Below are 26,410 nucleotides of genomic sequence, written 5' to 3' on the forward strand. Positions count from 1 at the left end.
TTGGTACTGTGGCGTTATGTCCTAAAACGCCTAAATTTAAATCATTACATAACAAAAATGATCATTTTTTGAATCCGTCTTTGTGAAAACTTTTTATTCTAGCGATCATTTTTATTACTTTTATTTACGCAATTAAAATGTCCTATTTTTCACGTATTTTTAACGTAATGTAGAGAAAAACTTTATGTTTTTCACTTTGCTTCACGAAGTGTTTAGCACCACATAATAAAATAAAGTGTCAACTTTAGTTATCAATTGAAAAATCCTGCCCCAATTTGCCACCCCGCCTCTCCTATCAAGTTATGTGCGTGAATGTCCAACCGCCCGACAGGGTGGTTAGATGCGAACATTTGTTCAGACTCAGCTGTAGTCGAGGATAATTCGCTAAAAGTGAGACGAAATTACAGTTGTCTACATTACACTTCGAAACTCGAAATTACACATCGAAATTACACTTCTAACATTTAGCATGCCACATTGGTCTTATTGTTCCAATTTTTTCAAGGGCACATTACGATTTCCTTCATAAAACATAATGGACTCAACGAATGCGCCGACAAGTCAAATTCTTGTCTTCGGAAGCGGGTGGCTGCAAAACATTGCACATAAATTCTTGGAAAACCCAATTCTATACACTATGCACTCGCATATTTTGCTCTCCTCGCCCTCCTAGGCCCATAACTTTATATTTTTATAACTCCCATCAGCTCAAACACTGGAAAGGGCACACGTGTGGCGGCGGGCACTACCCTGCCGACCGCGTTAATCCCTATTGTACCCGAAAACCCAACCACCCTGTTATGATTCTTATCTAGCGTTAAAGAAGTTCTGTACTCGATTCATAATTGTCCCTTTGTAAGAATGCCGCTTATAGCTTTATTGCCTCGGTCTATAAAGGGGTTTTTGGACAGTTGAGGATCGCTTCCCTTCGACATCCGCGCAAACGTTTTCTACGAAGTAGCTCGTGCGGGGTTTTCCACAAATGCTTCTTTCCAATTGATTGAAAAATATTTTCTTTCACGATTTTACTGAGAAAATTAGCCAGTTTGTCTTCTTGAGTGTAAAAGCATCACAGTGCTTGTGCTACGGAAGCGAAGAACTAGGATTTATTTTCCCTATATCGTGAAATTTCAGCGTTCAGGCGGAACTACTAGTGAAGGATATCTCGGAACGATAAAAATGTACGTTTTCCAAGTAAAATATCTCGGGCACGACTAATGATGGGAACATTGCCCGATTTTTTATGATCCCAAGCTAACATCAGAAATTACCGGTATATTTACCATCAAAAACTCCTATTTCATTTTTATTTATTATTTTCAAATTTTTTTTTTAATATTTAGAATTTTTTTGAAGAAGGATTGCGTGAGGACATTTTTTTTCCTTTTCAAATAGGCATTAACGAGGAAATCATCTCGAGGTTTACCTCAATTTTAAAGCTCTGACATCTGGACTTGAGATAGATTACGCCTTTTAAGCGTGTACTGCTGCATCCCTTTTTGTGGATTTGTATCCGTGGTACTACATGCCACCCACAGGGCACAAGGTGCTGTTTCATGAGCATCAATTGTCAAGGCAGCAGGCCAACTTTTGGAGGAAGCTTTGGAATCTCGCCTCAAAGATATCAGAAGATTCCGAACGCACCACACACGAAAAAATTTCACGCTTAGCTGAAATAGGAGATCTTTTCCGAAGGCACCTCCTTAATTCGGATCCTCTAATATCCAATAGTTATGTTTGCTTAAATGCTAAAAGAATTGTTTCAAAGGAAATACGAAACTTGTATTCGTAGAGCCAACTTCTGATGAGGACAGTGACAGCTGGAAATCCGATGAAAACTGGTAGTGGGCTGGTTAATTTGTCCCTTATGTTTTCTTATGTTTTATATATTTATGTTTATTTATTATGGTACATAAATAATTTTTTGTGGCATTGTGGGTTATGGTATAAATCGTTTGCTAGGTGATATCTTATATGTGTTCTCTTAGACAAAATGTTGACGTAAAGTTAAATGACTAAATCATTAATAATATTTAAAAAAGAATTTTATGTATTTAATATGAAATGTTTTATTTAAATTATTAAAGTTAATGTTAAACTACTTATTTTTTTATTCCTAACTATTAATTTCAATTAAATGTTCCCTCTCTACAAAAGCGGTCCAAATAGTCGATTTTTTGTTTTTTTCCGTCTCCTCGAATTTGTTTAAAAAAACTCCCCGGATCGATTTTTCGGAAAAATGTCATTATATTCATGTTATATAGCCTAAAAAAGGTTGGTGGGAAAAATTTCATCGAGCTAATTATAAAAATATGGGAGATATGATTTTTGTCCAGCTTTTTTCAATTTCAGCCCACTGTGCGTCTGTGATCTTATTTAAATCTTTCAGCTAGACAGTTTTTTCTCCCCTTTGGCATAAATTATTATTTTTTGCATTGTATAATAATAATATAAAATAATATAATGTATGTATATAATAATAATATAAAATCTTATGAATATTTATGCCAAAAGTTAAAATTTCATAGCTTTCACAAAATTAATCTTGTGATGTACTCTTGTTATTATGGGCAGATATATGAATATGGTGTAAAAATTCCCTGAAGGTCATTGCAATTATAATTGACATGATGAAAGGATTTAGCAAGCCCTATTATCAAAAGTTGAACTAAGTTTATGGATGAAAACAATTACTTCTTTAGAGAGGGTCTTAAAAAGGATTAAGGTAATTTTTGACCAGGTAACCAACTTTCATGAAAAGGATTGAGGTGTAGTGTTGCTTTTCCATTACAAATAATAAGAACAATTAAAAAGCATAAGCCATTTAATCCCAGCACTTTATGCAAGCATTAACATCAATATTAATCGGCGTAATACTGATAAACAGGATGATTGTCTTTCAAGGCATATTTTCCTATTATTTCGCATTCTCCTGCTTGGTTTTAAATGGAGCAATACAACCCGTTGCAGAGACTCCTTTCAAACTTCCTCCCTTCTCTCTTCACGCTTGAGCGTCTACAAAAGCCATACTTTTATTAGCACCAACAAGTGTGGAGAGGGAACATTTTATTTAATAGGAGTCTCGGAGAATCGAGAAAATGGGCGAAACTAGCTCACAATGCGAAATAAAATATCGCTCCACTACAACTGAGGGAAGGAAGGAAAAATGGGCCGTTTCCCCCCTAAAGTCAAGACTCTCCACAGGATTTCTATCAAAACACCTTTCATCAAGAGAGAGAGAGTGGGTACTGCATTCAGAAAATATTTTTCCCTCCCAATCTCTTTTTCTTTCCACGAGCACCCGAGTTGAAGATAGTGGACGAGGATCGTAACGAGCTGCTGGAGAGGCATTACAAAGCCGGGAGCGAGGTGAAACTGACGTGCCTCGCGACTCAGCTGCAAGAGGAAGACGGCGCTGCGGATGACGTCGACGCGGCGACGGAAGAGGGGAGAGATGTGCACAGCGGAGCAGAGCACGATTTGAGGTCCACGGCGCTCCAAGGAGTCGCGAGGAAAATTCTCTGGCGGCACGGAGGCTCAAGAATCGTTCGGAGCACGGTGGATAAAACCATCAGGTCAATGAGCACTTAGAATCACTCTCTTTCGCCCATTAAACAGTTGAAAAGAAACTCTTGAATTTTGGAATTTAAATCCCAGGATAATAAATATTTCAAGAATCTCTATAATATTCTGAGCACATAATCTTCAACTAATCTAAAGATGATTTAATTCTTGCTGGCTCAACTTTGTAGAAGATCCTTGTTCCTTAGAGTATGTCTCAGTGGGTGTGGAAACTAGTTGGTTTTAGTGAATATTGTGTGAAAAATTAGCAGCCATTATTTCTACAATAACTAGAATCCAAAGATAGTGTAATAACCTCGGCACAGTTTTTTTCGGGAATAGGTCGTGAAGCCAAATAAATATACGAGGCATGTTTTTAAAGTAAGTACCGTTTTGACATAAAAACAATAAGTACCTAATTTATTTTCAAAAATAATTTATTCACTTGAAAGGCCATACTTTACTCTACTTTTCTAAATAGTTCCCATTACTATTGAGGCATTTATCGTATCTTGGGACCAGATTTTGTATGCCATCGTCAAAGAAGCTTGCCGCCTGATTAGTCAACCACTTCTTCACGGTCGTTTTCACTTCGTCATCATCGGAATCGATTGAGTCTTGTGAGCAATATATAATCAAATCCTTGCGATGTTTATTAGAAAATTTACTATTTTTGTGTATTCATTTATTTTCCTCCATTATTTACTAATTGTTAATGATTAGAACAAACCATACAATCGATTACATCATCAGCTTTGAACGTTGGTTTACGCAGCGAGAGTCATCGTTGCTAACGGCTTCCGGGTGCAGCTGCTTGTTGCGCTTGCACGACAAAGCGCAACACGCAGCTGCACCCGGAAGCCGTTAGCAAAAATTACATCATCACTTTCCTTCCTTTCCTTCCCCCAATGGAAAATAGAAAAGGCCTTAAAATCTAACTTTAAAGCTTAAGAGAATAAAAATTCAAGTATTCCTACATTATTTTAGCCACATTCTCAGTCATTAACTTCAATTGATCTTGAAATTCTATAATGACCTCAGCAAAATTTTGGTAAAGGAATTTTGTGAAGTCAACGAGTAAATATGCATTAGTATTTTAACGTCTGTCACGACAATACAGTTTCACTGCATTGAATTGCATGTTTTATAATCACTAAATGTTTTAGGAAAATATGAAAGACTCACGGACGAGAAAAGTAAGATAACAATTTTTCTCGGAGACTTAGGTAAACTTTCATTATTAACTCAACTAAATATCTAAATCCCTACACCTGAGATTTAAAGACGCTTTAAGATATCATTTATTTCCCAAATTAATTTATAAAAATATATATGCCTGTCCTCCATGGATAAAAATTGCTCTGAAGAAGCAAAATTGGACGAAATCGAAATTAATCACTCGCCTAATGAAAGAAAGCGTTTTCGTCGTTCTACAACAATTATTTGATGAAAGATGCATATAAAAGAGCTGAGGTTGATTCACTGTTCTTGACGCAGCGAGAAGTGGAAGCAGGAAAATTCTCGTTCGGCATGGAGACTCAAGATTGTTCGTCGTACGGCGGAAAAATCATAAGGCCAATTAGCTCTAAATATGTCTCTCCTTCACCATTGGGCAAAAAAACGCCTTACTTTTAAATTAATAGACCACTTTTTAATCTTCAGAATATGAATTGCAGTTCACATTAATATGTGCTCGAATTTCAAAAATGCCAATTAATTTAGAGGACGATGTCTTTATATAATTCCATAATTCTCAGTCGACTTTACTGTGACTTAAAATATTTTATAGATATTAAAATATTTTATATGAACATATATCACAATCACCAGATTTTCTTTAACCAAAATTGGTGATATAACGGCTGTAACTTATTTGGCAAAATATAGAATATATAGCACTAAATAAAGAACAGTAAAATAGCTATTTTTCTCGTTATCATTCATTAAATCTCATTTTAGGCCAAAGAAAGTTCATTAGATTAGAATATCTCAAGTTAGGAGCATCTTTGAAATGCGATTTACTTCTTGCATGAAACACGAGAGGGAGATAAGATATTGTACTCGTCCAAAAATTTTTTAGTGACTGTAACATGCCTAAGAAGGAGCTGAAAACAATTCAAGTTACGCAGCACTGCGAGATAATTCAGGAAAAGTCTCGGGCTGCATGAAGCTCGATAATCGTACATAACACGGTTGGCCAATGAGCACTATGGATCACTATTATTCGTCTCTCAATACCGACGTTTGAATTTTCGATAGAATTGATGATGTAGCCAGTGCGTCTCGATCTGCCTTTGGACTGTCAGAGAATTTAAGAATACATTTATACATGCTAGTAAGCATATTTCATGCTTTATTCTCACTATCATAGAGATGTATAATATTTTCATAACAAGTAATGAATTATTATAATTTGAAATTAGTCAGTGAACATTGGAAATAAAGGTTTTATACCTTTAAATATTTATCGCTTCGTTAATATGTTGAAAAAATGTGTAATAATTATAACAGGCTGTGTGAAAGTATGTATAATTTACATACTTTTCCATAAGAAAAGCTTAAACAAGCCTAATTTCCCTGGTTTGATTCCCCGTCCTGCCAAATTTTTCACATGGAAATGCATGTTTATTTCACCACCTTTGAGACGGCAGGCTCAAATTATTACACATGATTAAAAATTATATTTCTGTAGTCTTTACACTTGATTAAAACTTCTCTCATGGAAAAAGCTGTAAATGTTTAAAACAAACTTCATATTGTTTTCCTTTGGCAGGCCCACATCAAGTGCCGATGGAAGGAACGCATCAGTGGTTTTGACGATCCATGACATCAAGGCGGAGGACGAAGGAAATTATACATGCTCGCTGGGAGAAGCATCTTCGGAAGCAGTGCGCATAAAAATAATTCGTGGTAGGTTTATAATTTAAATATTTTTGAGACCAAGCATATCAATAAGGGTTTCCATTATCTCTTTACATAGAAAATAAATTTAATGAAAACAAAAAATAAAATTTCCACTTCGCGACCGATTTTCAAAACATTTTGCATCATCTTCATATGCATTATGCTATTAAGAATTTGAACATTATTTTTTCTAAATGGGTAAAAACCTGCGTATGGAATTTTCTGATGCAAGCCTTTGACTCCATTTGAACATTTTAAAGTTAACGGAAAACTTCCAAAACAATTTAATACCACTTCACGACCAGTGTAAATAAATTCTGTTTTATATACAAGTTTATAGTATTTAAAATATATTGAAACCTATCGTGAATTGAAATTAAAGATTTTTTCAAATTTTGCATTTGCTCAAAATTTACTAGCATGTTATTATTCAACCAAACATAGTCTAAATCAACTTTCTATGTATCACCAACCTATGCTACTGACGGCGTGTACATGACTAAGGGGCAAGGAGAATACATATTTTGAATCGGTAGAAGGTTGGAGTTAAAATGAAAACATTTACTTCAGCCAAGGACTACACAATGAAAACTTAATTTAAGAAATGGACTTTGTGAATATTGCGAATTTATGTCATTTCCCAATTATTTTTTTATAAAAAATTATTTACCAATTATTAAAAAAATATCAATATATTTTCAGCATCTTAATGTCTTAACCTATATACTAATTATTTCAAATCAAAATTTACGACATCAACTGCTGAAATAAAATATTTGTTGACTAAGACATGTTCAAATATCTTCTGTTAAGTATTACCGTCAAAGGCACAAGAATAGCTCGAAAAGAGTACACCCGCTGCTAAGTCTTTGAATTTTCTTCAATGGGATAGGAGTTCTTAACTAACTAGAATATTACTCTATCATTGCCTAAGTAACTGAAAATAAATCAGGTATTATTGATATCACATATTAAAATTACTAATATAAGGCCTAAAGTACAAGCGGAGAGATGGACTGCAATATAAATATAAATACAAATAAATATATGTTGAATTAAAACTTTTGGGCTATGTCGCCGCGTCAGATTTTGGGTGGCCCCAACGTTTCCCGACCGATGCTGGTCGCTTTCTCAAGGGAATCTGAAGAGGTGGGATTTAAAATTGGTATATATAGGTATACGTGTCAGGTGGTGGGGGGAGGGGAGTGAGAGGTTGGAGGAGTAGGTTGTCGATTATTTTTGCCGATTACGGGTTGCCAAGTACGGCTGATTTTAAGGCCAGTGTCTCTGTTAAAGTTGTTTTTCTCCTCTTTAGATATTTCTATTGCTTCTCTTACGAGTCTCTGTTTAAAGCCTTTCACTCTCGCAACAATTTTTGCTTCCTTAAGGTCGATTGTGTGGCCCAGCGCTGCGTGTTCGGCTACTGCGGACTTCGTTGACTGCCCCAGTCGAATTGCTCTCTCGTGCTCCTCTAGACGTGTTTTAACCGATCTGCCTGTTTCGCCGATATAGTTCTTCCCACAGGTCTGGCAAGGAATTCGGTATACCCCTTCGACTTGTAGTGGAGTTCTATCCTTGACGGTTTTCAATAGATGCTTTATCTGTACGTGAGGCGAGAATATTGTCCTTATCTGGAATTTGCGTAGGATATTTCCTATTCTGTCAGTCTGACTGACAGAATAGGAAATATCCTACGCAAATTCCAGATAAGGACAATATTCTCGCCTCACGTACAGATAAAGCATCTATTGAAAACCGTCAAGGATAGAACTCCACTACAAGTCGAAGGGGTATACCGAATTCCTTGCCAGACCTGTGGGAAGAACTATATCGGCGAAACAGGCAGATCGGTTAAAACACGTCTAGAGGAGCACGAGAGAGCAATTCGACTGGGGCAGTCAACGAAGTCCGCAGTAGCCGAACACGCAGCGCTGGGCCACACAATCGACCTTAAGGAAGCAAAAATTGTTGCGAGAGTGAAAGGCTTTAAACAGAGACTCGTAAGAGAAGCAATAGAAATATCTAAAGAGGAGAAAAACAACTTTAACAGAGACACTGGCCTTAAAATCAGCCGTACTTGGCAACCCGTAATCGGCAAAAATAATCGACAACCTACTCCTCCAACCTCTCACTCCCCTCCCCCCACCACCTGACACGTATACCTATATATACCAATTTTAAATCCCACCTCTTCAGATTCCCTTGAGAAAGCGACCAGCATCGGTCGGGAAACGTTGGGGCCACCCAAAATCTGACGCGGCGACATAGCCCAAAAGTTTTAATTCAACATGACGAGCACCCGCGAAAGTTTTAACGAAGAATTACAAATAAATATATTTTCTTTAACTAAACATATCAGTATTATTTTGATGCTCACCATTTTCAACTGATTAAACAATGTAAATTATCCTAGAGAAAAACAATCACCCGAAAGACTTTCAAATAGCAATCAAAATCCACCCATGCTCTTATAAATTCTTCCATTGTCAAAAAAATCTACTACTTTGATTATATATCCCAAAATAAACTACAAAACAAATTTTTCCAAAGTATTTATAACACTTTCAACAATTCAGACGGAAATGCATGATGATGTTGTGGCAATTACTTAAAAAGACTTACGAAGAGAAAGGTTCTATTAAAATGTCCCTAACAACTACATTGACCTAGATGGCATCATTCGATTGGTATCAAAAGAAGGATGTGCACCTTTAAATCACGGGAGTAAGCCCAGTGACCCAGCTGTATCTCGTAACGTCGCTGGAATTATCCGATGAAAAACGATTCAAAGGATGACGAATTGCAACTCTCCGGAGATAAATAGATGCAATGTATTGTAACGTTTTGGTTGGGTACGTGACACTTAAATTATGCGCAAGTGACCTCATCTCTTGTATGTACAATCACTCTTCATTAAACCTACTAAGTATCACAAGGAGCATTAAGAATACAGTAGAAATACACCCATTTAAATACCACATTCTCCTATAATGGTTACGCATATTAATCTATCTACGCAAGAACAATTATTAGAAAATATGAATTAACTCCATTTGCATTTCCCCAAAAAATATTACAAAAATTAAAACTAGTAAAAATTAAAACGTTCCCCTTTAAACTGCCTTGATAAGTAAAAAGATACGTACTTTTGGGGCGAACAATAAAATGATGATTTCCATTGAATAATTTGAAGGATATAAAGCCAGGACAGATTCATCTCATTGCTAATTATGCATTATTAATCCAACCAATGTATTTACAACGCATTGCATAAAACAGGAGTTAAAATTTTGAAGGAAAAGGTAAATAATAAGAGAACAGGCAATAATTCACATAAGAAAGCAATTATGATAATAATAATATAAGGCAATGGAAGATAATTACAGGCTAACAATTTCTTTGCTACCACGTTCCACTGGACAACCCTTCAAACAAGTATTGTGATGTAATGATAATAATTTATTGCTTCCTTATGGTATTTTTCATAACATGTTAAACAATAGATGGAAGCTTTAGGATGTCCAAAAATAAATGCCTGTATGGGGATAACCAAAGGTTACCAGGCAAATGGAAAATTAACAAAATTATTTATTTAACAGATTTATATCAATGCCTTTTCACAATTCTCACAATATTCCGCCAAGTTCATTAGGATCACTATTTAATAAAGCTGGTTCTGATTAAATAAATAATTTCATGGGAACTACTGAAAAATATTTCAGTTTTATCAAAGTTAAAGAGTAATATTTTGATTGTTTGAAGAACAATTTAAAATACTCTAAATTTGGTGCTAAATACACTCAACTTCTCTGAAATTTGGTTATGTAAAGCCATGGGGGCTAAACATTTGATTGATTACTGAAGTTCCATTACCATTGTATTGTTATTATATTAAGCAAATTTCCACACCACAATTAAAAGATTCAATCCTCTACGTACGAAAAATTTGTTTAAAGACTAAATTTTCTATTCGTGAGAAAGTGGAAGAGAGTGATGTATTTTTCGAAGTAGTTGTTCTTATTATTGATCATGTTGATAATAATGACGGATGACACCCTGCAAATACATTAGTAACTCTATTCTATGATTTTGCCCGATAAATGTTCCATTGTACTATACCTATTGTGTTTTTTGTTAACGGATGTAGCGGGAAATATGAATGATATAAAGTAAGCGAGAGAGTTTACTTCTACTTAGGACACTCTTTTGGGTTTCCAATCGCATCAAAAACTCCAAAACTTTGGCTCCCGACACGGGTAACATCACCAAGGAATAAAATCAACTGATTTGGGCGTTACTTGGTTGAACGATGAAATTTCATGGTGAAACAAAAGAAACAAACTGTTCGTCTTGACGGTATAGACGTTGATAATAGTTGACAGAAAATAAAAAAAAGTATTTGAAACAGTACTTGGTTTTTTGTTTCACCATGAACATCACCAGGGAAATTACTGACTACAGCACTCTTAACCCTTAGTTACACGATAAGTGGGGATTTTGCCGCATTTTTGGAAAATTCGAAATAGCGCGTTTACTGCGTACAGGTGGTTCTCTGGTGATAGACTGATGGATTCACTCGTGGCATACTTTGGAATTCTATTTCTGTAATTTTTCCTCGACCGAGAACATTATAGTATGCAATTCCTCAAGAAAAATTATTCAAAGCATTTATGAAGAAATTTGCATATTAATATGCTTTATTTTTTAATGAATGGAAGAGAAAAATATTCAAAGTGCTTTTAATATTAGAAGTAATCAAAATGCGTAAAAATACCCAAAATGCGCTAACCTCATCGGCGCGTAAAGGCTGAGGGTTAATTTCCTGATGTTGGTGTCCCAGTTGTGGGCCGAAACATTGAGAGTTGAAGCGTTGAGAATCGATACGTTCAGAGCCTAAGTGTTGAAAGCCGCATTGTCGAGAGCCAAAACGTTCAAAGCCGAGACATTGATAGCCAAAACGATGCTGGCCGCGCTGTTGTTAACCGAAACTTTGGGAACAAAAACGTTTGAGGCAATGCAGATATTGACCCATTTGAAAACCTGAAAACAGTTGCTCAACATAATTTTCCGGGAGGGCATCAACTCGTATTCCACTTTTTCTGTTCAATATCTCTAAAAACTGATGCTTTCCTCATGCGTTCTTTATTTTAAGCACCGCATGGAAGAAGTAATTTTGTAAGAAGTCACGTGCACGGGGAAAAACAGAAACCAAGGATGAAATCGCCGTGAAAATCATTTGGTTTGGCCGCAATTCAATCCCGGATCTCCCAATTGCCAGTAAGGTATGCTGTCAGTTCCACCTGGCATCTGGGTGGTGTTACTGTTAGCTGGATTCCTGAAAGGCACATGGTACAGGCGAGTTCGGTACCATGGTAAGAAAAATAATTTTTTTCCATGGTAAATTTCATTTTTCGTGCATTCAACACCAATTTTAATTATTGCCGCTAGTGCTAGCGTCAGTTTTAGCGCAAGTTCATTTGTGTCGTTTTGAGTCCTTTCTGTGCACGAAACCCTCACATCGTCTTCACATAGCTCTTATTTTGCTAGCATTTTCTTTACTTTGACGAAGGCGGAGGCGAATTTAATGACCTTGATTCCCTCTCGCCGATTCAAGGTCGTTTCTTTTTGAGCCGTCTACCAGACGATTCCCTAGACGAGCGGAATTGGGTCGCTAGACCCTTTTTCACCGTTTTCACGGCATTAAAGGTGGCCATTAAACCTATTTAGCATCTGAGCCGTGCTCCAGAGTGGTAAGCTCTTGACATCATAGAAACAAGCGGAAATATTACGTCTAAAACTAGAAGGAGGAATTCTACGCAGGAATAGGAGAGAAGATATGCAACTGAATTAATTAGCATAGTAAAAACAAAATAAAAATTAGTATTAAATGCACTGAAAAGTTAAAAATTAGCTTTTTCTCCGTCGGAAAATAAAGCGTGGGTGCTGATTAGGCTTCCTGGAAATTGTATGAAAAACCTGATTGGAGTGCAATGCACGTAATATTAACATCTAAAACTAATAAAATCATCGACTGGTGAAAAGCGTATTTTATACTTTGTAGAGGGTTAAATATTACATTTGGAAAAATCGTGTTGCTTAATCTTTCCTTATTTTCTCAACTATTTAGTGGTGAATCATGTAATAGACAAAATCAGAACTGCCAAAAAAATGCATAAATATCGCCATTAATTGGTGAACCTTATAATTATCTTCCAAATGGAAGTTTAGTTATAGTACAGTGGAAGAAAATCCGAATGCAGATTATTGAATAATTAATTTGTCATAAGAAGGAAGTAAGCGCGCAAAATTTCCTGCCGATCCGACAATGGGACATGGGTTAAAACCAAATCACAAGATTCCATCGATAAACCAGGCATTTAACATAAACATAAATTTAGGCATAAACAGACGAAGCAAGTTTTAAAAAAGCGCTTAAAAAAGTGCCTCATGAAAGGCACCGCATTAGGTAAAGATCTGAGGAAGCTTTCTTAACTACCATAGCATTATTTTTACACTCATTAGTTTACATAATTACGTTTAGAATTAGAAAAATAGCATTATTATAGAGGAAAAATGATGAATAATGTATCTTGAAACCATAGTATAAAAGTATTGAAGATCAAGTAAAAAAATGGGTTCCATCAGGCGAGATAGTTTTCTCTTAGTTCAAATGTTCTTTTTGCGTAACAAAAATTGGAATAATAAATCTCACAAAAAAAGATATTGATTAGATTCACATAAAATAATTTTGCCGATATATAAGATAGGTACTGATGCAAATATCTTACGTGATTTAAAGTAATATGGCAGCTGAAAATCCCTCGGCACTTCACGTAGGACTCAAGCATAATTCAGTTTTGGTATTGACTAAATTTCCAGTAAGTAGTTGAGATCCCTCTATAAGGGCTCATTGGAGTGTGCTGCATGTTACACACAGATTTTAATGCATAAGTCGCCGCAAGGATAAAAAAGTGAACATTTTAGGTATCATGTCACAAAAGTGAGCACGTGTTGGCTTTTTGACTAGGGTCAATAATAGCTAAGGGTCACGGGTTCTAAGGATACTTTTTAATTGTTGGATTAACACTTCGAAGTTCTTAAACTGAAAATTTACACTGCGCGAGTCGCTTTAGGGAAAGTAACTGGCTGAAGATGTAACAAATAGGTTCTTGCCACTTAACTCTACATTCAGCGTAAACGTTACAATAATTATAATTCTAATGCATACTGAGAAATATAATAAAGTATTTGCTCGATTTAAATAAACTGCGTTGAATAAATTTGTACTAACCAAAATTGGTAAATTTCAAATCTTATATCGATTCCCACTTAATGATTCAACCTGAAAGTTGATGTGGATTGGTGAAGGTAAAGCTCACTCCGAACTAAGCAACAGGAGCGTGTATAACACACATTTAGGGTAGGCGAGTGAATTCCTTTACCTCGGCCACATCACACTTCAAGGATTTTGCTTGAGGGTATGCGAATGCTTTAACAGAGATATGAACCCGGGACTCCTCGATCAGTAACCAAGAGCTCAACCCACCAATCTACTAATGCTCTCCCTTGTGTAGACAAGGAATATATTTATGTAGTGATTAAAATCTGCGAAATTGTAATTGCACTGAAACACACGACCACACTACGATATTTTTTATATGAGACGTCAGCTAGCACACATACCAAGAAGCTAATTCAGGGGAAATAGGATTTAGATAAAACCGAAAGACAATTCCTAAATCGTAAGAAAAGGTCATTTACTCACTTTTTTGGGAAATTCGTCAAATTATCTGTACCACCCAAAAGTACTAAATTTCAAATTGCAAGGCCATGTCATAAATCGGTAATTGTTGCTTATCACTAAAATCCACGTCATTTCATTTTTGCTGAATCGGACTATTTCTATGTTTTACGATATGTGACATAACTTGCACGCAGAGCCATCACAGATCACAGATTTTCATCTTTCGCATTTTTTTAGTTTATTTTGTTGTTTTTAACGAGCGATTTTCAAAGCTCTTTGATATTTTTGAAAAATGTACACTATATATATTTATAAAATGTACACTGTGGGCAAAAGAATAGCTTGCTCGAAAAATTCTATATAATGGAAGGCAGTATTTCATCAAAAGAAATCCCATGTAAAAAGACGTTGAGGAAATGTTGATTTGATCCGCGGTGTTCTTGTACGAGTATATCTACCCCGGGGAAGGATTTTGAAAGCATGCCAATCAACCCAGCATTGAGAAGAAAGTGGATGATTGCCGTGTTAAGGGGTTTGAAAACGAGGTCGTCTTCATTATCACATTTGCGCCGCTGTGAAGACACGCAAGTGGAATATTTTAACATATTCCAAAAGTTGGGTGCTAGCTGACGCCATTATGCAAAGAATCCAATTCCTGGGAGTTCAAGTATTAATGTAAACAATACGAAAATCACGAAAATAAAAATTAAAATTAATATTATACGGGGTGAAAATCATCTGCAATAGTCCATGTTGACCTTATGGAATTGGCAGTAGACCCAGCCGTCCGCTGAAATCGATTTTATGGAAGTACTATTTCCACGAAAATTCTCTAGTAATGTGTATATAAATAATGCAATTTTTACTCTTGATCCTATCTCCAAGGAAGTGATAATGGCACCAAAAAATTGGTCGTGTGAATCTTTTATGTCTTTCATTGTGCTCTATACTGCGTGTACCTAACCTGGGTTATATTTGTATTATATACCTGATCGAGGAATATCAAGGAGTTTATAATGTAATTTTCATATATATAATGGATAGCATACCTAAAGGAATTCTTTTTTATTTGGATGGTAAATCCTTAATTGCGGCGATCTTTAAGGTAGAGTTTACATCCTTTTGTTCAATATATCTCAACTCCACTAAACAGTTTAATTGCGTGAGTTACTGTTCTCACGGTGCATTTAGGAAGCAGCTAGAGAGAGACTCAAGGGATCAAAAACCCACGAAAATTCTTTTTTAGGATAAGGTCATAAGTGCTTTCATTTTTATTGGTACATCGAAATACCTTTTGTGCAATCTTGTCACTGCGATGGTCAGTGGGGTAGCCAGGAATTTCGTCCGGGGGGGGGTTAGCTCGAATACCAGGGGGGAAATTTTTGAAAAACAGAATAGCAAGTAGAGCGTTTTAAACTAATTTTAACACCTTTCAAGTCGAAAAAACTTCATTTGTCTAATAAATCTTCTATGGATTCACGATTTTTTAATATTTTGATTTATTTTATGAAGGGAAGTAATTGTGTTTTTATATTTCGGGGGAGGGGGGGTCTGAACCCCCCGAACATCCCTCCTCGCTGCGCCACTGGCGATGGTCATCGTCGTTATTCAAGAATCTTAAGATTGGATTGTCACAGCTCTCCATTCCACTCTCTTGTCAGCTAGCCTTTTTATAGTGAAGTATTTCTTCTCTTTGACATCCTTAATTATCTGACCTGTGTGTCAATTGGAGACGTTCCCAGCCCTTCTTCCAGCCCACCTGCACTTTATGCCTCATCATGTGGCCTATGAAGCCTCTCTTTTAGGGTTTTTAACGCATAGAAATTACAATATTCATAAATTCCACCAAACACTACAACTGATGAGGTAAGGATTTTCTTTTTGATTTTATAAAAAGCTGCGAATCATCACCCATTCCTTATTTCTCGCTAGCAGTTTATCTCTTAACTCCTAATTGATTTTTCTACTTTACATCCTCTCTCACCTGCTCTATTTAACTTAAGAGTACCCGCCGTATAAAAAGCATGCAATAAGCATACAACCCAAATAAAAATGACTTGGACTCATGTTGACTGAAATGCATAACTTTCACTGAACTACTTTCATGCAGTTAATAGGTAGGATAAAATTTCACGCATAGCCGTTACCCCTGTTTATTTGCGAAGGATATATGCCCACCAAATAACGCAGAATGCGCAAACTGAAAAAATAAAACAAACATGAAAAGAAGGCCCACGCATCACTCCCGGGCGTTATCTGCGAGCCGCATTCATCCTAGTTTCGGGCCGGTCGTTTCGCTCCTTCCCTTTGGCCAACTAAGGCCATTCCCAGCTTCGCAGGCGTGTCGCAAATCTCCATCGCCGTTACGGACAAACCCCTTTCAGTGCGCCAATCTCCTCAGTTCTCCCCGCCCCTATCCGCCTCCCCTTGCGTCTTTCACTCCCGTCTTTTCCCTCCCTTACGCCACCGTTAGACTCAACCCTTCTTCCTTACACCCAAGTGCGAAAACCACAATCACAAGCAAACCCCTGTCCCTCCCTTCCCCTCTCTCCCAACCAACGAAGCGAAGGAATTCCGAGTGCGGCCCCATTTTCCATCCCCGTCTTCACACACATCCACAGCTTTTGTTCCCACGCCTCCCCCGTTACTTGCTAAGGATAAAGGCAAAGGCCACCCGCCGCCTCTGACACTAATGCCGGAGGTCAATTAACAAGTGCACCATCAAGTTTGCAACATGTACTGACTCAAGGACACCTTAGGGGCGTAACAGCAAACCGCATCGTATCTAGGCACGACCGAAAAACTATGGGCCAAAATATATCGAACATCAATCTCAAATTCTAAATCGAAGTAACTCTTTCCCGGTTATTATTTGCGTAAATCCTTCCAGGTAGTTCCACCAAATTAATTTCAATTGTTCAATACTCCTACTATGTTTGTTATTTTTTTTGCCGTTGGCTTTCATCCACGGTTGACAGCAAATCGAAGTAACTCTTTCCCGGGTATTATTTGCGTAAAGACTTCTAGGCAATTCAACCAAATTAATTTCAATTGGTCAATACTCCTATTATATTATTATCTTTGCTGTTGGCTTTCATCCACGGTTGAGAGTAAAACAAAGTAACTCTTTCCCGGGTATTATTTACGTAAAGCCTTTTAGGTATTTCAACCAAATTAATTTCAATTGTTCAATACTCCCATTATGCTTGTTATTATCTTTGCTGTTGGCTTACATCCACGGTTGACAATAATTAAAAATAAATTGTAAAAAAATAATAAATTAATCGATCAATAAAAAATTAAATACGTAGTTATCAAAAGGAAAAACATTTTAAAGACTGAAAAATTGTTAAAGTGCAAAGCTTTTAAAATGCAAAAATAGAAAGAATTAAAAAATAAACGAAAAAAAATATGGCATTGCTGTAACTGTTTTACGAGCAAAGTTGGGTGATTATGTGTTCCGCCCATTCAGGCGCTTCCCGATGCCACTTGGTCCGCTAGGTTTAGTAATCTATGGGTTTCGCGTATACTGCACGCACTCACTAGACGCATTGAATCTCTTCTTCAATTACACTGTGCCCTTCGCACTAGTATCGTCAATTTTCCCCATCGCACACATTACACACAAACAATTCCGCTGAAGAGGTGGAATTATTCACACAGAGACAGTGGCTAGTTCCCTCGCGCAAAAGCGTTGAAAATTCTGAGCGGGAAGAACGAGGTAAGTATCATCATATTGATAATTACTTTTTCAGTTGCAAAATAGGAAAAACTGATTTTATTTCTTTGCGATGCAACGATGATTTCCGAATTTTGGAGAAAAAAATATTCTCATCCCTTTTGGGAAAAATACCGTTAATTTAATTTAGTTTGCACGCGATATGTTTGCGCAGCAGATTCAAAGGTACTAAAGCAGGTACTAAAGCTAAACTACTTTGTTCTCGGCCCTGGAGTTTTCGGATTCTTTTTAAGTCAGGTAATATGTCTCCCAAATTGAGTGGTGAATACTTGGGTACTGACACTACCTAGTGGCGGAATCCAAGTATCAAACTAAATGGCGTCATAACGTCTCAGGGTGATAAAATTTTGGATGTGAAGGACAATTTTACTATCTTATGTGCCCCATGGGCCTCAGTTTTTGATATATTGCCGATGGAAAGTAAAATGTTAAGGTTTATGCAGCCCGCGACGCAGAAATATAGCATCCTCATGTCAATATAGCTCCTTCCGCACTTTTCCTTGACCCTAGCAACGGAATGGAAGAGTCTGTTTATATATTGCCATTAAATTGCTATTTCGTACCGCCCCGGGTTTTTTATTCTGCAGGAACATTCTGCAAAAAATCATTAAAATCTTCTCCTCAGACTTAGACTACCATGCGGGAGAGGATATTGAAAGACTCTGGAACAGGGGTCTCCAATTTACTAGGCCACGAGGGCCACATTCCAATTTCCGAATCGCCCCGCGGGCCGGATTGCAAATTTGCCGATGACAAGTATTCGATACCAACGTCTACTGAAGTATCCGGCGTCGTATTTCTTATTTACGAACAGTTGAAGGCGACTTTGACGTGTAGTGCATTGCTGCAATGCTCCAAGCGGCGTCTCACAGAGTTAAACGAGCGAGAATCGCGCGCTACTTGAAACGAGTGTGCGGGCCGGATCCGGCCCGCGGGCCGTATTTTAAAGACCCCTGCTGTAAACTGTGGGGTAAATGCAAGTAATTCTATTTCCATTAAAACCATGCTCAAAATCGAACCAGCCTTTCCAGATAATACCTTTTAATGCCCGCCTTATTCTTCATCGCAGGAAAGAAAAAAATATTTTATGGCGTCCTCACTTTTATAAGAATACTAGCTGACCCGGCGAACTTCGTACCGCCTAACAATCAATGAACTTACAGTTTACTTACACCATTTATAAATCAAGAGCGGCTGCATCGTTTTTAATCATGTTTAATTTATTATAATAAAATAAGGGTACAAATTCAATAAAACTACGTAAATGAGTACCAAAATTGCTTGTCAGAAAGACATTTTCTTTATTGAATCTACATAGGGTGGATCGGAGCACGTTTACGCGGATTTTTTTCAACAAATTTTCTTACATTTTAGGTTAAGAAATTTTGGGCATTGTGGTTTAATAAAGCAGTTCATGAAATAAAAATTATACGCATTCAGTTGTTGGCTATTATTAGCTGTGGTTGGTTATTAGCTGTAAAAAAATGTTTTTAGGTCCAAGTCTGTTGCATACACTTGGCCCATTCAGGGGGGAGGTTGACACAACCCCAGACCGACGCTTGACTGATGCTCAATATCGTGCAAAAAAAGCCCCTATGAGGCAGCATTCGCATTAAATGACCTAAGGCGCGCCAGTTTCAGTATCTCTGTTTGGAAAAAATGCTCTGCTTAAACGTACTGCATGCGTTAACGCACCACGGTGAGCCCTACACATTCGGGTTTAATATCTTGCGTCAAGCACCTTCTGATAAACAACAGTTTTTGTTTTGTTATCAGGCGCAAGATGAAGCTAAATAAATATAGCGAAGCAAAGCAGTGGCGCAGCGAGGGGAGGTTTTGGGAGATAAACTCCCCCCCCCCAAGAGCTTAGAGAATTTTTTTATGAAAGATTTTGTCATTAATATTAGGGGGACGGATGACAAACAAATAAAACATATTTAACTATTCACACAGTCGCAAAACCCACTATTTTGAACCATTTATCTTAAAAAATGTCTGGGGGAAGTGCCCCCACACTTCCCGCTTACCTTAGCGAGTTTTCTATACCCTACAGACCCGTGGTATTAGCTGCGCCCAAAACCCCCTATCCTAGCTACGCACTTGAAGCGAAGGAAGAAATACAGAGGATGGTTTATCGACTCGTGAACATGCACGTTAAATTGACCATGAGAAAATCATGGGTTTTCATTAGTACATGAGCACAAACAACACAAAAACTGAAAGAATGACCATGCGATTTTTTAATCGTTATCACGAATGCAACACGAATTGGAAATTTAATACGTTTAAGCTCAAAACGGCATATGAGTTGAGATCATGGAATCTACGGAATAAGGACTTCCTCACCTTTGAATTTTCCTTTGAGTAAAGTTGCGTGAATCACATTCATTAGCAATTATTTTAATCACCAAACACGTTCCGTTGGATAGTTATGGTTGGTTTAGGCTTCGAAAGATCATGAACACAGAAATTACACTTTGCTGTAAATCGTGCCTTGGTAAGCCAGGTACGTCCAAGGACTTAAAATATTCAGATAGATATTTGGTGATTTCGTCTTCGTTTGTTACACATTTAAAAGATTCGAATCCATGCAGAGTACGAACTATTTGAATTTACCTCGTTTTAGTCATCCACATCTTCGTTCTTGCTCGCTAAATCAACCATCTTTGATTCTTTTGGTGATCAATCATATTCTGGAACTCTTTGTTAATGAGCTCACCTTTCGCTGAAACTAATTTGTATTCATTCCAAGGAAATGAGTTAAAACTACTCGATTCCTCGACAGGAACACGGACATTACGTTTGTAAACAATTGCTTGGAGATTTGTTTACAAACACGGTAGTGAAGTGTCAACTCGAGCAGGGCCACGGCTGGGCTTACAATTAGCTCGAATTAAAGTTTTTTAATGTAATTTCAATTTAATTAATATTTTGAATATATTTAGTAATTAAAATGTTATATTGTTACTAAATTCAGTTATTAAAGTGGTAAAAACAAAACAAATTATTTAATTTGTAGTTTTGACCGACTTATCAATTGTTGTGTTACTATAACTCCTAAAAGCATGTCCATAGGAAAGAGATGAATTTTTTGTGAAATTATCCTTTTTTTAATAGCCTATATGTAAACCCCGCCTGAGGCGAATCTAAAGAATCAAATCTCATTGAAATCGGTGCAGCCGTTCTCGAGTTATAAGTGTTCTAACTAACACGATTTTCGACTTTCTTATATATATATATAGATGATTACTAAAATATTAGTGCTTATTCGACCTTAGAGAGAAAGTACCGAATACTAACAATCGCTTACCTTACTTTGCAGGTCAGGACTCCAGAAGTAATGGAGCAGGTCACATTGCACACGCGAGTGTTATTGAGAAATGCATGATTTTGTACATCATTATTATGCCACTGAGCGCTCTCACAAACAAAATCACGGATCATCTGATGGAAGCCAACATTTTATCATGAAAAGAATCGATGCAAAACTCCGCTGAAAAAGTCCTAAAGTGGTTATTTGTGATCAAATACTCTATAATAAATGGGTACTACTGAGCCGTACAAACTTTAAATGCACGTAAATTAAAAATAATAGTCTTATCAACTTAATTCAATAAGTAATGCACATTCTAATCTCCTGTAGTTACACAAACTAAACCTATGGAAACGATCTGAAATTTCGTCACTGATATTATTAAGCTTACTTTAGGTAGGGGGTTTATGTAACTTACTCTGACATGAATTCTCTTTGTGCAAACACTAGTCCAACCACTGAATTTTTTATGTATATAATCGTTACTTAGTGTTTACGTATACGATATTTGAGGATCCTTAACTTATCTTGTGATATGAGTTGTAAGCACTATGGACTGCAACCTGCAGGCATAGACCATTCGATTCAAAATATTTGAAAACTATTGTCATCCTTGTAGGTAGTCTTCTGTTTTTTTATCATTTGTATGATAAGTGCACGTTTAATATCATTTTTTTCAGTTCACCAATCAGATAAAAATTTAAAAATGGCAAATATGAACCTAATATAAAAACATTATTTATGGATAGGTACTTATTTTGTAATCTAGAAGTATTCTCAATTGGTGCTGTCAATAATCATATGTATGTACGTATATGAGGTAATTTTTAGCCAGATAAGATATTATTGTTCAAAACATGAATGGCTTTTTTGTAAAATAAAGCTTGAATACACAAAAGTGAACGCTCTGTGGCACAGAATGCATTTTTGAATGTTTTAAAAGTATTTTTCCACTAACATGAACAAATATGATATGTCAGTCATATTAGTGAAGTCAGGTTATGAAAGGATTATTTAAAAACACTAGATGTATATTTCTATTGAAGGGAAGTTCAAAAGCTAAATCAACTGAACATTAAACGTGGGCATTTTTCCAAATCGACAATAACAGTGTTAACTTGATGACAATGGACAACAATCTCTTAAGAAAATTAATGAAGAGACTCCAATGAAGAAGACATCTATCGGTAATTGCCGAGTTAAAAAAAATGAGGAATGAATTTCTAGTAGTATTCATTCATTTATTGGATGCACTTCATAAATTGTCATTTGATAGGCATAAAAAAAGGTAGAAGACGACGTGAGAACTGATTTTAGATCGAGGAAACATTATTGTTGAATTGTAAAGCCTTGAATGCACATATGTTAACGATCTAATATTGTAAAATAAATAAAATCTAATATAGAAAATTTACGCTAAATTCATTATAATTTAATAAATGTAAATTGATATTTAATGATGCAGCTTAGCAACCATAGCAACTCTTTGCATGAAAGGTAAGTGTCAACTTTCTATATTTTTTTCTGTTAATAGCTGGTGCATTACATTTTCGTTGTTTATTTTGTTATTTAATTAAAATTCCTAGTTTTTTTGCACTCTTAATTACTGTGAGAGGAGATGAAACAGTCTGTCACATATTTTATATCAATAAATTGTTAATATATTTTCGTAGAAGCCCTGACAATAGGTCAATAAAGTTTCGATACGTTGGCCCAGCAATGGCCATGATTTTTTGATTAAAATATCAATAAGAGAATTATTCTTCAAGAAATAATAGTCTAAACATAAAGAATATTCTCCTCAGTCACGCGCCACATAGCAAGGAAAAGAAAAGAGCGATCCGGGTCCATATTGGCATTTGTCAGCGGAATGCGATAGTGAGGTCGATCAACGAAAAGGGAATGGGGACGTCAGACGAGATGAACTGTTATCAAACATCCCTCATCGCGCGCAATGCCCAAGTGCTTCAGGTGAAGAGAGAAGAATCCCATCGTGGAAAAGGCTTCATCTTATAGGCGAACATTTTTCATAAACGATATGGAAGGAGGTGAGGCTGGAAATGGAAGATGTGAATATAACTCTCACAGATACTCATTTCACATTCCCAAACATGATGGGGAAAATAAATCATAATTTTTTGTGTGTGGAGAAATAGATGGATATACTACTCAACGATCAACACACATGAAGGCAGCACTGAAGTGTGGCCATCTAAATATGTCGCAACCCTAAGAATAGGTATACAGGTACCAAGGGTCGAAAATGTTTTCCTACAAGTTGAGTGGAGGAACGTATTATTTAAAGATTGTTACAAATTTGATAAATGATACTACGAGGGGTCAAAATATTTCCCCAACCAATTGAGTGGCGCCCCAGTCGCTTCATTTCAAATTTCAGCGTCTTCTCTCGTGATATACTATTCTTAGGTTACGTTGCACCTTCGGCAATTTGACACATTATTGCGCGTTATAATCCAACGGAATGCCAAGGTTTTCTCGTCAATTGACCAACCAAAACTCGAAGGAATTTGATTATCATCATTTGATATTTGATATAGGTACTCTCCTTACTTCACTTAAGGTAATTGCACAATAGGTTTTAATGAGTATGTTTACATAGTAGTGAAGCATAGTAGCAAGATTATTTGTTTACTTTTGAGTCTATTTATAGGTTACTAGGACAAAATTTTTAGATATCGACCTAAATCATATTTTAATTAATTGCTTTACTTTAAGCGGTAGATGTCAGTGATCATGGTCAAGAGCAGAAAATATTAGTAATTTTCATTCATCATGGCTGTGGCCTTGGAATATCATGAAGCCATAGAGGAAATTAAGGTTTTTTATAAGCTTAGGAAAAAATGCACTGTTGTAATGGTGAATTTAAGTTAACGTATACATTGAGAAAAAGGTTATTTTTAAATAAAGGCACTGAATTTAAATTTAAGACAATTACTTGAATTTATTTCACACAATCGGTCAACAAATTGTGTTTATTGATTGTATAACTTTGCTTATGTTAATTTTTATGTGAATATGCTATTGCTTCGGAATATTTTCTGTTATTGTATTTTTACTATATTTTGTATTTGTTCACGAATATTTGCGTAACTTTACTTGTATACTTATTTATGCAAGATGAGTCGTATCTGAAAATGAGCTATTTTTTTTAACGCTAATGACACTACATGTACCGCCTAGTATTGTCTTAAACTCTTGAAATGGCAACCGTAACGTTATTTCTTCTGGGAGCCTAATTTCACTGTTTTTCTAATTTATTATAGTGTGCTTATTTGACACTGATATATCTGAATCAAAAATCGTCCGCAGGGAAACGTGGCGCTCCACCGTAAAGAGAAACTCTTTTGAACCAGAGTATCACCTCTAACTACAATGTTACCAGGCTTGCCAGGATATTAGTTTCGTGCGGCTTTTCGTACCTGTAGAAAACGATTAGTAGCCACGCTTGGTGTACCATTGCTCGGTTCTCTGTAGCGCACGTATGTCCCCGGAAAGCTTTCTGCACGTTCGCTCTCATCACCAATATTCGGGTCTTTACGCTTCCTGCATGGCTTCCAAGATGTAATTTAGATTACATGATAGATATATCTAGATTACATATTCATCATTCACTAGTGAATCGGAGAATGTCATACGCTCAGTTGGTCAACTGCTTCAAGATGCCATTACCTTACAGTAGGCAGGTATATAGTGCCTTACCGTTTTCTAATCGTGAGAAGAAAATTCACCACCAGAATTTTACATTGGAGAAAGAACTCAATTTATTTTACCAATGGAAATGACAGTTGTAGAAAATCAATAAAAATTATAAAATATATTTATAAATCAATATTATTAGTTTTTGTATGCAATCGGTGAAGAATAGTTATCGCAGAAATGGTAATGTAAATGTAATCTGTGAATAGGCAATCAAAATGTTCCAAAGCCTATGATAACGAGTAATTATTTCCAAATCCATAATTTGAAATTATAATCTATAAATTTGACTCCATGCAACACATATTTTAGCTTAAAATTCCGACAATGGACAGCACCCTTAGAGAAAAATAAATTGAAAAGTCATGCGTATGAAATATGTTTGCATCATCGCTATGAATTTTTAAGAGGGACATTTTTAATGTTTACGTAAAATTTCATCCGATAGATTTCAAGCTCTCCATTATATAGTAACACTTTTCCGCCGGAAGAGATATCAGTTGCCTTTACTGGTATTCGCGCAGGGTTCTTCATCAGTTATACCTCTAAGGTAGGTATTACATGGCAAAGCACCTGGCGGAAACAAAATACTTAATAGCCTCCCTCTAGTGTGACTGCTACAGAAAAAAGCGCGAACAACACCCGTCCATAACGACTCTAGATAAAATGTAATTATTTAAACAATTACCCGCATAAATTTACTTTAGGATATCATTTACCAGCCGTCAATAATTGAGTTTGCCCAGTGATACATTTTAATGTGGAATTGGATATAGATTCAAATGGACCAAATCATATTTTCACATTCAGAATTCAAAAAGAAGATACAATAGGTAATAAAATTCTTCCGCGGAAAAATCATTCATTTTGACCTCAGTTCAAACTGGAATAGGTAATGTAAAATGTATTATAAAGTGCATTGTTTCATGGATTTGCAAATCTCATGAATTCTAGCAACTGTTTTTCATTATCCACGTGCATAAACCGGCAAAAATTATTCTGCTTAATGCAAGCACTATTTTTTGTTAAAGTATTTCATGTGTGTGTAGTCATTTAAAATGTGAATGTTGATATCAATGCTGATGCTTTTCTTTTTAATTCAAAGCGTAAAAGTTCCAAGGGACGGCATGCCCAAAAAATGCTAATAAACGAAATCGATGTATACATATAAATTCTCACTGCCAGGAATTCAACGAACGTGCCTAAACTTTGCCTGTATAGCCATTTTTGAGCAAGATATACCAATAGGATTAGTAATATTTCAAGTACAATTTCCAAAAACCATGCTATCAACTTGGTCAATGGAGCAATCAATTTAGTCATCTCGAAAACACTCGTTGGCTCGAAATGAGCTGAGTTATATTCAAGCGGCTTATTTGAATATTTCCGCGAAAATAAACAGGCCGGAAGGAAGCAGGAGAAGCCATCCAAT

General features: G+C 36.2%; 1 protein-coding gene across 1 annotated transcript in view; it reads left to right on the forward strand.

Moving 5' to 3' along the window:
• Positions 1-22,666, forward strand: part of LOC124165368 — a 39,876-nt gene extending 17,210 nt beyond the window's left edge. Inside the window, exons 4-6 of the mRNA XM_046542744.1 lie at positions 3,299-3,575; positions 6,335-6,471; positions 21,271-22,666. Of these exons, the coding sequence (XP_046398700.1) occupies positions 3,299-3,575; positions 6,335-6,471; positions 21,271-21,419 (563 nt within the window). The 3' untranslated portion in view covers positions 21,420-22,666. The remainder of the gene's footprint in view (positions 1-3,298; positions 3,576-6,334; positions 6,472-21,270) is intronic.
• Positions 22,667-26,410: the final 3,744 nt, after the last annotated feature.

Source organism: Ischnura elegans, chromosome 9 (genome assembly GCF_921293095.1).
Source record: "Ischnura elegans chromosome 9, ioIscEleg1.1, whole genome shotgun sequence".
NCBI lineage: Eukaryota > Metazoa > Arthropoda > Insecta > Odonata > Coenagrionidae > Ischnura > Ischnura elegans.